Source organism: Nymphalis io, chromosome 26 (genome assembly GCF_905147045.1).
Source record: "Nymphalis io chromosome 26, ilAglIoxx1.1, whole genome shotgun sequence".
NCBI classification, from domain to species: Eukaryota; Metazoa; Arthropoda; class Insecta; order Lepidoptera; family Nymphalidae; genus Nymphalis; species Nymphalis io.
In genome coordinates, this window is record NC_065913.1 from 2,973,830 (window position 1) to 2,986,237 (window position 12,408).

General features: G+C 30.0%; 1 protein-coding gene across 1 annotated transcript; it reads right to left on the reverse strand.

The window, feature by feature from the left end:
* Positions 1-1,082: 1,082 nt before the first annotated feature.
* Positions 1,083-10,818, reverse strand: LOC126778422 (uncharacterized). Its single transcript, XM_050501928.1, has 11 exons — positions 10,640-10,818; positions 10,195-10,430; positions 8,000-9,323; positions 7,728-7,909; positions 6,966-7,151; positions 5,693-6,871; positions 5,017-5,328; positions 4,102-4,455; positions 3,095-3,282; positions 2,548-2,673; positions 1,083-1,374 (listed from the first exon to the last, which is right to left on the reverse strand). The coding sequence occupies exons 1-11, from the start codon at positions 10,659-10,661 to the stop codon at positions 1,101-1,103; spliced, it is 4,383 nt and encodes a 1,460-aa protein (XP_050357885.1). The 5' UTR covers positions 10,662-10,818; the 3' UTR covers positions 1,083-1,100.
* Positions 10,819-12,408: the final 1,590 nt, after the last annotated feature.

The following is a 12,408-nucleotide window of genomic DNA, read 5'->3' on the forward strand; positions in this document are numbered from 1 at the left end:
TTCTAACCAATCGACATTCAGTATTCAATAAATGCCCATATAAGGACTGGCGGAAACTGCTGCAAAGTGGTACGGTCATACAAATTTTCGCGGGCAAAGTAATATTGGTTATTTGTTATATTTTAATTATTGGAGTACAAGGTGCAAAATTGCTTTATTATTGTATGAAGAAAAAGAAATAGTTCGAAAATAATTATTTTAATATGAATTTGATACTTAATTCTGAAAGCTTAGTACTGAAAGATGTACTTTAAAGACAGAATACTTATTTTTTTAAATATAAATTGTTTGAAATAAACAATTTTAAATTGTAAATGATTAAATATTGTATCTATGTTCATCAGAAGCAATTTACTCGACACTCAGTACTACAGATAATACTATATAAGGTAAATATAATGTATCGCGTTTGGATTCCACTACCACTTACCATCAGATGGAGTGGAGTCATTTGCTTTCCCGGTTTTTAAAAAATATAAAAAATGTCTGGCATTAAGTGGTACAGTAAATACGTAATATTATTTTTAATTCATAAAAAGACATCTTTTTTTCGTACGTTAAACTGTCATATAATCCTGATTAATCCCTGTGATTTTTTATATTCAAGACCTATATTGCGGACAAAATATATATAAAAAATATTCTCAAAGATTCATACTATAATCTTATATATTTTTAGAATGTTATATGTGGTTTATTTGTCTAGAGCGTACGAAAAAAAAAAAATCAGACAAATTCAGTGCCGAAACTTAGAAAGTAAGCCTCTATCTCTATTGGAATTTAGATGACATAAATGACGGTTTGTGTTATACACATGTTCAGGAATGTACAAAAAAAAAAACATTGGTAAGTTATTAAACAACAAAGCAAAATTTTTATTATATATTTAACATCAACAAAATTTATCTAATAAATTAAATAATATGTAATTTAGTTTTTGTCCATGTCCGTAATGGTTTAAGCTCCTAATTGTTTCTTTAATAAAGTAATAGACCTTAGCACAGAAATGAAATATTTACGAGCTAGTACTTTCGGAATTCACGATATTATTATATACATTTAATCAAATAATACGAAACAAATATTAAAAATATTTTATTTCAAGCATTGCCAACATATTTATGATATCTTTTATACACAGTGTACATATTTGTCAATGTCATCTGTCCTACCGAACCAGCTAGAGCGCGTCTCAAGAAGGCCATAGCGTACGTCGAATCGGAGGCTTGTATTAACAGGGCTATCGAATTTTCTAGATGTTGCCTGACCATTTTCGGCGGTGGACTGCTCTCGAGCCACGTGCATATATCGGCCACAGCGTATGCTGATATGCGAGAGACATGTGTCTTGCGCTTGCATATTGATTGGGTTAATCTGTGGAAATTAATATATTTGCATTATTACCTAACGTAGAATTTTTTAAATCACATAATATAAATATAATTAAAATAAGGTTTGTATATATATATATAATAATCATCCTGAATTTCGTCCACGGCGACAGTTCTCAGCAGACAAACACCGTTTAAAATAAGGTTAACAAAACTGATAAATTTGTAATGAGGCCGTAAATTATTTTGTGATAAATCATATCGACTTTTAATTAAAATTAAAATTTCGTGAAGAGTAGTTTGAACCGCTTATCATCTGATGCAGAAGTATTGGAGATTTATTTTTAATACATCAAACCTAAGATGAACCGGCGAAAGAAACTCAGCGAGATTTTTTTTAATGATTCGTATATATTACTTATTTTCATAGCACTGTCTTATGCTATTTAGGAGTAAACTATAGATATTTAAACTGTTCTCATTTAACAACTGTCCTCAGAACAATTTAACAGCTGTCCGATCTATTTATAATCTTTGAGCTGCGTTTATGTATATATAATATTACGTATAACAATAATTGTTTTGATATAATCACTGTTACGCAAGTATAAACTTATGTCAAGTTTGTAACTCCGCGAAGTAAGTAAATAATAATATCATACTATACGAGAAAACTCTTTTTAAAAATCACATGAAATTTGTATATCAAAAGTACATTTTGTACTCTTCAGGCTAAAGTTATGCGTGATATTTTTCTATTCTTAATTTTGTATAAAAAAAATTCAGAACGTGTGACAAATATGGAATCTTTTAGCGGTAAAAACGTTGCACTCAAATTCAACCTTGAAATTTTACTTTTACGCGGCTTTTTTAATGATAATTAAAAAAATTGTTACTTTATATTAGCGATACTCAACCTTTTCTTTATAAGGGCCACAAATACGTTTTATTCATGGTACAAAAACAAAGTATTTAGATAATTATTACTTAGGTGTCGAGATTGTTGCAATTATATAAAACAACTATGATTTTATCGAACGGTTTTAATAAAAACCTTTGAAACGTTGAACTGCTTTATATTAATTGGAGCAACCTGGCCCGACTTCAGAGTAAAATAAGGGCCTATAAAGAATGTTTATATTCAATAAACAAACATTCTTTTTTATAAATTCCGTGTATCTATTAGTAAAAATATGATATTATTTGTAATCCTTACTTTTCAATAGAGTGCGCCATTTCAGCTAACTTATGTTCAATCGATTTATCAATTAGATCTTCCTTTGTAGCTCGCTCACACAAACACAGCACTAATGTTTTGTAGCTCTGCATGTAACAAGGCCATCTGAAATGTTAAAATGGTACATTAAGCTTTCTCCCAACATAAAATCCAAAAATTAACTTATAATTTAAATTTAGAATATTGAAATAAGCTTAACAGAATTTAGACTGAAAAATAAGGCAAGGGTTTGTTTTTAGGGCAAATATCAAACAACGAAAACTATAATTAAAAAAAAACAATAAAAAAATATGAGTTTTGTTAAAAAAAAAATTATTTTGCTTATTATTGCTTATATCTTTATACGCTAATATAGTCATACCAATCTGTTATGGAGCTTGATTGATGCTTGATTTTTTATCACATAAATTTTTAAATACCAATTTATAAAAAAGTTAAGTTACGATAATGAATAAAATTGTATGTATTATAATATAATGGCTAATATATAATGTATTTTTTTTATTAAATAAAATAATTTTTTTACCTGTCTTCCAAAAGTTCCTCTCTAGACAGCAACAAATTATTCAGTATGGCAACACATCCTTCATACAATATATTGAAACCTCGCCAACTGACTTCACACCTTGTGTCTATTGTCCTACGGCCCAAAATATAATGGAACAAATGTTGAAGTTCAAAAATCGCATCTAGGAATTTAAAGTCCAGGGATATCTGAAATATTAAATAATATATATATAAAATTATTTATAATTATTGATACATATAAAAACGACTCATTAGGGTTTTGATTAGGCATCTAATCACATTTGTTTGCTCCAAGACAGCTGACAACCTTCATTTTTTTTTATAGAATAGGAAGGCGGACGAGCGTATGGGCCTGATGGTAGGTAATGTAATGTAATGATAGTAAGAAAGGTTAACCACGCTTACATCACCAATGCACCACCAACCTTGGGAACTAAGATGTATGCCACTTGTGCCTGTAATTACACTGGCTCACTCACCCATCTAACCGGAACAAAACAATACCAAGTACTGCTGTTTTGCGGTAGAATATCTGATGAGTGGGTGGTACCTACCCAGACGAGCAATATCACTCGCTTATTTGTAGTGCTTGTTAAGGCTTTGTAACTTCTTAGTTCTTAATGTGAATAGGAAGACAGACTGACACCACCGCCTGATGATAATGGAGGTCATGGCCACCCATAGACATTGGTATTATAAGAAATATAGCAATACTCATTGTATCGTAGAAGGCTGAGTGAGCCAGTGTAAATGCAGGCAAAACAGCGGAACATAACTTTTTGGTTTCTAAGGTTGCTGGTGAATTGACGATGTAAGGGATGGTTAAAATTTCTTAGAGTGCCTATGTCTATGGGTGGTGGTAACCATTCACCATCAGGCGCATTTTACCGAACGCGGATGTAATTTATAAAAAAAAATGCATTGGACCTGCGAAGGCTGTGAAAACTCTTTTGCAGTCTTGTCGTTGGCAGTGAATGGGTGAAGATATGATAGTCAAAATATTACCTTTTTAGCCGCCAAAATAACTTCAGTCAGAATATCTAGGTCATTCTTCAATAATTCACAAATACAATCTTCAATTATAACCACATTGGATACATTAGTACTTTCCTCATTTAGGTCGTCGTCGCCATTTTGTGCGACGCCATTTTGTTGAGTGACATTTTGTATTAGATCGTAATTTTGTTGTATCCAAAATCTTATGTTCTTCGTTGCTCGGAATATTAATTTTGTTACGGCAATACATTTCGGTCCAATAATATTAGCTTTTAAACAATTCAACCATAAATATTTAGAGACTTTTCTAGCTGTTAGCTGTGAGTTTGTTATATCTGTATTCTTTAGTATTATTGAAGGTTTCTGAAAATGAAAAAAAAAGACCGATATCATAAATGATGTCTTGAACACTCAAAAGAATTGAAGTCCACCAAAATTTTATAACACGGCACTAATGGTAAAACAATGTAAAATCTATTTTGATAAAGTTAAGTATATGGCACTTAAGCTTTTTGTAAATAGGGGAAGCCTTAAGTCCAAATTATTTAGACTAGTTATATCTGTATACATAAGCAAGTTTGCTTTTTCATCAACAAATTAGCAATTCCTCCACAGAAGCATTGTCCTAACCGTAGCTTTTTAAATGAGCCTGCATTTATTAGTTTTTATTTCCAGGCAGCATAACAAACAAAATTGATCAATTACTGATACGTACAATTTAATTGGACTTTTTTGGACTTTAGTAAATCTAGATGAGTGTGGCAACATTGGCATTAGATAGAGTTAAAAAAAAATAACTGAAACCAGTATAAATACAACAATATTGCTGATAGGCAGTTCACACATTGTGATTAGTGTATGATATCGACCAAGTGGTACAGCCCTACCATCAAGTATAAACATACTAATACAATTAACATTTACCTTTAATAAGGCCAGATTCGATAAATCCCCAACAAAATGATTACTGAAACACTCAACCGATGACAATTCAGCTAAAAATTTCAACGTAACGGACATTTCTTCCAAACAATTGTTATTTATTTTATTTTTTTGATCATATAACATGAATAATCTTGCTTTTATACAGTTCCATATCCGTAGAAATAGTTCATCTTTTTTCTGGAATATTTCATGCGCTTCGAGTTTCTTTATGTATCTTAATGTTACGTTTAAAAGTTGAATAGATGAGTCTATATGCTGATGCTTTGATAATGGACTCGCAATGGCTTGGATCTGAAAATTTAATAAATTAAATTAAAATATTTATCAAGTATAATATCTTATCTATGCTATTGCTATTATATAATAATAGTTATTTATTCATTAAAAGCAGCAAAAGGATTTTTTTTTGTAATTTCGGTAGATCGATGGGCTGATGAGCCATCTGATAGTAAGTGGTCACCAACGCCTACAGACATTGGCACTGTAAGAAATATGAACTATAATTTACATCACCAATGTGGCACCAACATTGGGAACTAAAATGTTAATCAACATGAATTAGTTTACGAATAGTGAGGATCGTAATTGCTTTGACAATTTCTTTTAAAATTGCATAATATTAATATTTTTAAATAGAAGTTTAATGTATACATACAGCGTTGTTGACGAAAAATGTTAGTCCAGACCAGAGACAATTTAAATTTTTAATTTCTTCCGCATCTGTTGTTTCACAGCACTTTAACAAAGTTAAAGAATATGCACCCATCGCGTTCAGTATTGCTATTGTATTTTCTTCTCCGTCACTAGTGTTGCCAGATTCGACTAGATCACTTTTGCTAAAATCAATATTTTTGAACGATTCCAACATACTCTTATTTAATTTTTCTTGAAGATTTGCTAAAATAGATCTAAAAGCACTTGTTGTTATTGCTTTCTTTTCCTTAGCGATCAATGGTAATATAAGACAACTTATTTGAAAAACGTTATCACCGAAATACTCCACATTCGCTTTGTTCTTCTTAAGATTCTTCAAAAGAATTTCCACAATATTAACAACAACTTCTGAGTCAGTTTTAACTTTCTTCACAGCTGATTCCAAAACACATTTTATAATAAGCATACCATTCGATGTTTTTATTTTTAATTTCAATAATTCCAATACTTTTGCATTTTTAAAGTCAAATATAAAATCTAATGGGAATATTTTAAATAGATCAGGATATTTTGGACTCAATTCATAAATACTCTGCAATACATAATCTGTGCTCTTTTTAATTTTTTTATTTTGACAACAATTTTTTAAAATCAGTAAAATGAAAATGGCTGTTAATTGATAATTCTCTTCTAAATAATATATCTGTAAATGTTTTAATATGCCCAGAGAAATCATTATGTCATCTTGATTTATTACAGCCGTGTTGAAAAATGTTTTAACATCAGAGTCATTTAAGAATGGTGTAATTTCAAAACTAGATTTGTTCAATGCCTTAGATAAAGTATTCATATTTTCCATACATTCAGTAATATTTTTACAAACTTTCAAAACGAGATGTTGTAATAAGTCTTTATTCATACTTATTGCTTCATTTTTAAATATTTGTGTATCGGGATCATTTTGATACAATTTAATTAGTGTTTTCGATACTTGTTTCAATTGATTCTTGTCAAGATTTCTAAAAAGATTTTTTGTTATATAATTATTTGATAATATTTCTGGATGATTCATTATTTGTTTGATTAAATTTGTTTTAGTCTCTGAAGTGTTATCCAATGTTTTGTCTGTGTTCTGTGATAGAAGTTCAATTGCCATGGATTTTGTCAGGAGAAGTTGACTCTGAAATCACAATAAAAATTCATATTTAATTATTTATTTTAAAAGACTTGCAATAAATCATCAATTAAAAAAAATATTATTATTAAATATATACCCAAAGTAACTTTTCAGCATCGTCTTGGAACTTTAAAGTAAACTCAAGCCATTCATTCTTAGAAGTAAATGGCAATAAGTCATTTTCTTCAATATTTAGTTTAGTGTTGCTAAACTTTATATTTAGTAGTTTTAATTGTGATACACTCAAACAGAGATTAAGGAAAGTGACTACAAGATTTGAATTCTGAAACCAAAAAATTAGATTGTTATGAGACAGTTAGAAAACTCGTTTTAATTTGTTTTTACAAAATTTCATACAAAACTTATTTTTAATAGCTCAATACATAGCATTTTAATATCTAACTAACATTAATTGTGAGGATTTCATTGTTAAAAATTATAGTAAATCATTAACAATATTATATGTGTTGTATATATCAATATTTTTTTAACTGCCTCATTGGTCTAGTGGCTACATACCCGGTGGTACTTGGTCCAAATCACAGGTGGTCAATAAAAAAATATTGAGTTTTTCTGTCGAAAATTCTTAGTAGCAGTCCGGAGACTAGAAGTTGGAAGTTTGTACACTCTCATGCCACGGAAAACAAGTAAAGCCGTTGGTCCTGCACCTGAACATTTTCCTGTCGTGTCTAATTGCCGTCCCATCGGATTATGAGAGTTAGGGAATAGTGAGTGCACCTGTGCTTGCGCACACACAATAATATATCCTTCGCATAGCCGCCGTGGCCGAAATCGGTCTGCAGGATATTATTATTTATTTGAAGTAGAAAAGAGTGATAAATTTGTATAAGTTACTAACATAGTTCAATTTTAAGATACATTCTCCAAATTTGTTCAGGCACTGTTCTTCAAAAGACTGAAAAACCATCCAGAAATCATCAGCAATATGCAGTGGTACAGTGTGATCGGACATTTTGTTGTGACGCAAAAAGCTGGACAAAATAGCGGATATCATTTCAGCCAATGTTATGATAGAGGGACCTGAAATAATAAAATCGTAAATTTAATTATTTATTTCAATTAAAGTCTAAAAAATATGTTAAATATATTATAAATCTATAAACAACATACTGACAAATCCTTCTTCAAGCATCATAAGACAATTTTCTTCAAAATCTTTCTGTAATGATATTAAAATATCTTTGTTCTGTCTGAACATTAATTCTGAAGTCAATTTACCGTACACATCGACACACTCTTGCGGAAACATGTCATGTCCTGTTATAATTTTTCCCACTATTTTACTTGCATTCTCACCATTTTTTATAGCTTGTTGTAATTTTTGTTTTAACTCAAATTGTTCCACATTCGAGGCTTCTAAGTTCATTTTCAAATGTGGTATTATTTGGTTTATGAAATCCATACCTCTGCTAAGTTTGAACAATGTTTCTAGTAAACAATTCATTGTTTGTACGTATGCTTCTAATATGTCTGTATTATTTTTCTTTGCTGTCATGATATGAGGTAATATTTTGTCAATTTTCTGTTCGATCAGACTCGGGTCTAGCTTTATGGCTGTTTTTATTATCTGTAGAGTTGTTTTGTCGAGCTTTCCGTCTAATTTTAGCTGCCCCATCATAACAATTTGAAGAAATGATATAAAAGACTTTTTGATTTCTACTTTTGACACTTTATCACCTAGTGTATCAGTTAATCTTATACTTATATCAACTTCATTACTGTGTAATATTTTCAACATATTCAAAAAAAGGTTACGCTTTATTTTTTCAGAGTTATCGTCAAAAATCATTTGTGGCATAACCATAGCTGGGTTTAGATAGTTTTGTGGCATGCTTAACGAACTAACAACCATTATATAGAATGCAAAGACAATCTGACTCTCATTACGGTAGCATGTGACAAATGTGTTTATGAAATCAGATAGGAATTTACTATTCTTCTCCGTCCTGTCCTTTGGAAATGTAAAGAATGCACTCATAATCTTTATAACTGATTGAATATTATCTCCTTTTTCAGCAATTAGCTCATCAATGTTATCTTTTCTTATTAAATTTAGGAGGAAGCTTGAAAAGAATTGCTTTTTACTTAAAGGAAATAGGATAACTTTGCACGTATCTATCACTGTATCATGAATTTTAGTATCAAGAAAGTTGAATATTGTTTCTAAATTTTCTCCTTGTAAAAGTTTAACTATAAATTCCAATTTCTTTTTAGAATCTTTATAATATTTGATAATATTATTGAATATTTTTTGAATATCTTGTATGTTGTCCGTTTCACTGTTTAAGTTCTGAAGTAATGTTGTTGTTATAAATAAATAATCATCTATTTGTAATTTCAGCTGAGGTGATATTTTATCATTTTCTAGAAATGTTACAATGTATGTTGAATCATCGTTTTGCAAAGGATTACTACGGAGATACTGTGAAATTATCTGAAATAACACATTTTAAAATATAACTATTGGTGTCATTGTGTGTGTCTATAAGTTAATAATTATATTTATGTATATCTACTACTATATACTGGTGGTAGGGCTTTGGGCAAACTCGTCTGGGTAGGTACCACCCACTCATCAGATATTCTACCGCAAAACAGCAATACTTGATATTGTTGTGTTCCGGTTTGAAGGGTGAGTGAGCCAGTGTAATTACAGGCACAAGGGACATAAAATCTTAGTTCCCAAGGTTGGTGGCGCATTGGCTATAAGCGATGGTTGACATTTCTTACAATGCCAATGTCTAAGGGCGTTTGGTGACCACTTACCATCAGGTGGCCCATATGCTCGTCCACCTTCCTATTCTATAAAAAAAAAAACTCTTCCTTAAAATGGTTTTTTTGAATTTTGCAAAGTTATTACTGGAATTTTGGAATTAGAATTAAAGTGTATTTAAATGGATAGTTGTATTACAAATAAAGATATATTTAACAAAAACTGTTTGTAGTGCATATTATAGCAGAGGTATCAGCAAATCATATAGAATCAATATAGAATCAAAAAATCATATAAAATATATACAAATATAAGGTTAATATAATATATAATTTTAAAGGTTACAGATAATTTTCAAATAAATGTAATTTTTATTCAAACAACCTTACATAGACAACTCCTAAGTTTCAAATTAATACAAATACCATTATAAAAATTATATAGCGATGAAAGTAAATACTTGTGGCAATCTTATATATATATTAAGCAACATTTGTTAAGTGTAACACTTTAACTGATTCGACAACATTAGAGATTTAAATTTTAGTAGTAATTTAGAACATGTTAAAACACAGTATATAATCATAATTACCTTGATTAATTTCAATTTTAATTCACCGGTCAAGTCATCAACATTATTCAACCATCCTAGTATATCACGCAGTTCTTTACTGGTCAATTTGTTGCTTTGTACAAGTTCATCTAGCCATTCTGCTACAATGCGTTCCTTGGGTGCCGTTGGTAAGTGATAGGACTGGACAACATTTTTAGCTAATTTGAGGCGTTTAGGTAACGATGCACTATCGTCTTGGAGGCGACGTTTTAATTCTAAAATTGAAAGATCGAATTACGAAAACAATGAATTAAAAGTATATTTATTTGTCAATTCATTTACTTGATAGAGAACTATACAATAGCCAAGTAAATATATATTAATAAAAATATATTACGATAAGTGTTATATTAAAATAAATCGGACCTATAGGTTATAAAATGTGTTGTTTACACTTTTGAGGTTATAAAAAAAATATACGTACCGTTTAGAGGATACTGCGACATACTGTATTAAGTTACGTATTTTTAAATCAAATTAATATTCGTTAATACGAATTCAATAGTAAATTAATATGATTTAAATACTAAAAATACTAAAATTTTGTAAAAAACATATAACACATTTTGACATCTGCTGTCGATTATTGTTGACTGTTGTTATTTTGACATTTGTCATTTGTGATTTAATGTATCTTTTTATCGTTTGCACAAGAAAAATGCAAAAGTATTGTACTATACAGCTAAGTCCTTTGTATTTTCTTTCAAATGCGATTAAATGAAGTGGTTAATGCATTGGAGAACATAATAGGTATATGATTACGTCATTTGGCAGACACTATTAATAGTAATAAATGTACCATAAATTACATTGAGGGCTTTGTCTACCATAGTAGCACTGCGTTGTCAATTGAGTGTTTATTTTTAAAAGAGGATAATGTATGAATCTCTCATAATGATTACAATATTGGTATTCAGAATAAAAATTATGAATACCAAAATTAGGGCGTCAGAGAGTTTACATGGCTTACGCTGAGTATATCGATAAGGTAATATGAAAATATTATACGATGGTAGTATACATATAAACAGTTCTACAGTAAATAAAACAATATTGTATTCACTACTCAGGTACGATTTAAAAAAAAATATATTGAATTCAAATATAAGAAGAACAACATTAACAACTTCAGAGAACAAAATTCAAAATAAAAAATTGATTTAAGACAGGTTTAGGATCAAATATATATTTTTATCGTATACAATTATCGTAATGTGAATCGTGGCTTTGGTGACATAATATAGTTTCTAAACGCTCTTAAGTGTGGGCGTTTACTCTTTGATCTTTTATTTAGTATTTATAATTATTATTATTTTAAATGTAACAGTAACAGATAAAAAAAACATTCGAACAGTCTAAGCATTAAGCTCTGTACTCATGTCAAGCAAAGTATATTATAATGTTAATCAAGTATTATAATTGATAGGGAAATCTATCTTGGTATAACCTCGGGTGAGGTTCTACCGACCGCTAATAATAAAAGTTAGTTTTGCAAATGCCGGTCATTAATTTACGAGTTGTGTTTGTAATGAGAGAGATACTAGATAGGTTATATGCTAAGCTTACCCCAGTCTTAATTCAAAGTATTTGTTTTTCACTGTCACTCAACCATTAACTTTTATGTTCGTTGATTACAGTAACAGTAACAGTAACAGCCTGTTAATGTCCCACTGCTGGGCTAAGGCCTCCTCTCCCTTTTGAGGAGAAGGTTTGGAGCTTATTCCACCACGCTGCTCCAATGCGGGTTGGTAGAATACACATGTGGCAGAATTTCAATGAAATTAGACACATGCAGGTTTCCTCACGATGTTTTCCTTCACCGTTAAGCACGAGATGAATTATAAACACAAATTAAGCACATGAAAATTCAGTGGTGCTTGCCCGGGTTTGAACCCACGATCATCGGTTAAGATTCACGCGTTCTTACCACTAGGCCATCTCGGCTTTTTTTGATTAGTCGTTTCGGCTTTTTTTTTTTCGTTGATTAGTCGAACGATATTTGAATAGTAATTTTTTCTTACAAAAAATTTGTTATACTATTACAATTATTAACATAAGCAGTTTAAAAGAATATGTTTGTCATTTTTATATTTTTGTTAAATTAAATTATATTTTCTTTTATGTTTGTATTGGACAAATAATAGATAAATGTGCTGTCGAATTTGAGGGCGTTAGAAGCTACGACATAGTATA

Bases quoted from the DNA above. Each gene is read 5' to 3' on its own strand.
- LOC126778422 (XM_050501928.1), bottom strand. From the start codon at position 10,661: ATGTCGCAGTATCCTCTAAACG. The intron at 9,324-10,194 runs GTAATTATGATT...GTGTTATTTCAG, and splicing joins TAAAATTGAAATTAATCAAG to ATAATTTCACAGTATCTCCG. The intron at 1,375-2,547 runs GTAAGGATTACA...TAATTTCCACAG, and splicing joins ATGGCGCACTCTATTGAAAA to ATTAACCCAATCAATATGCA.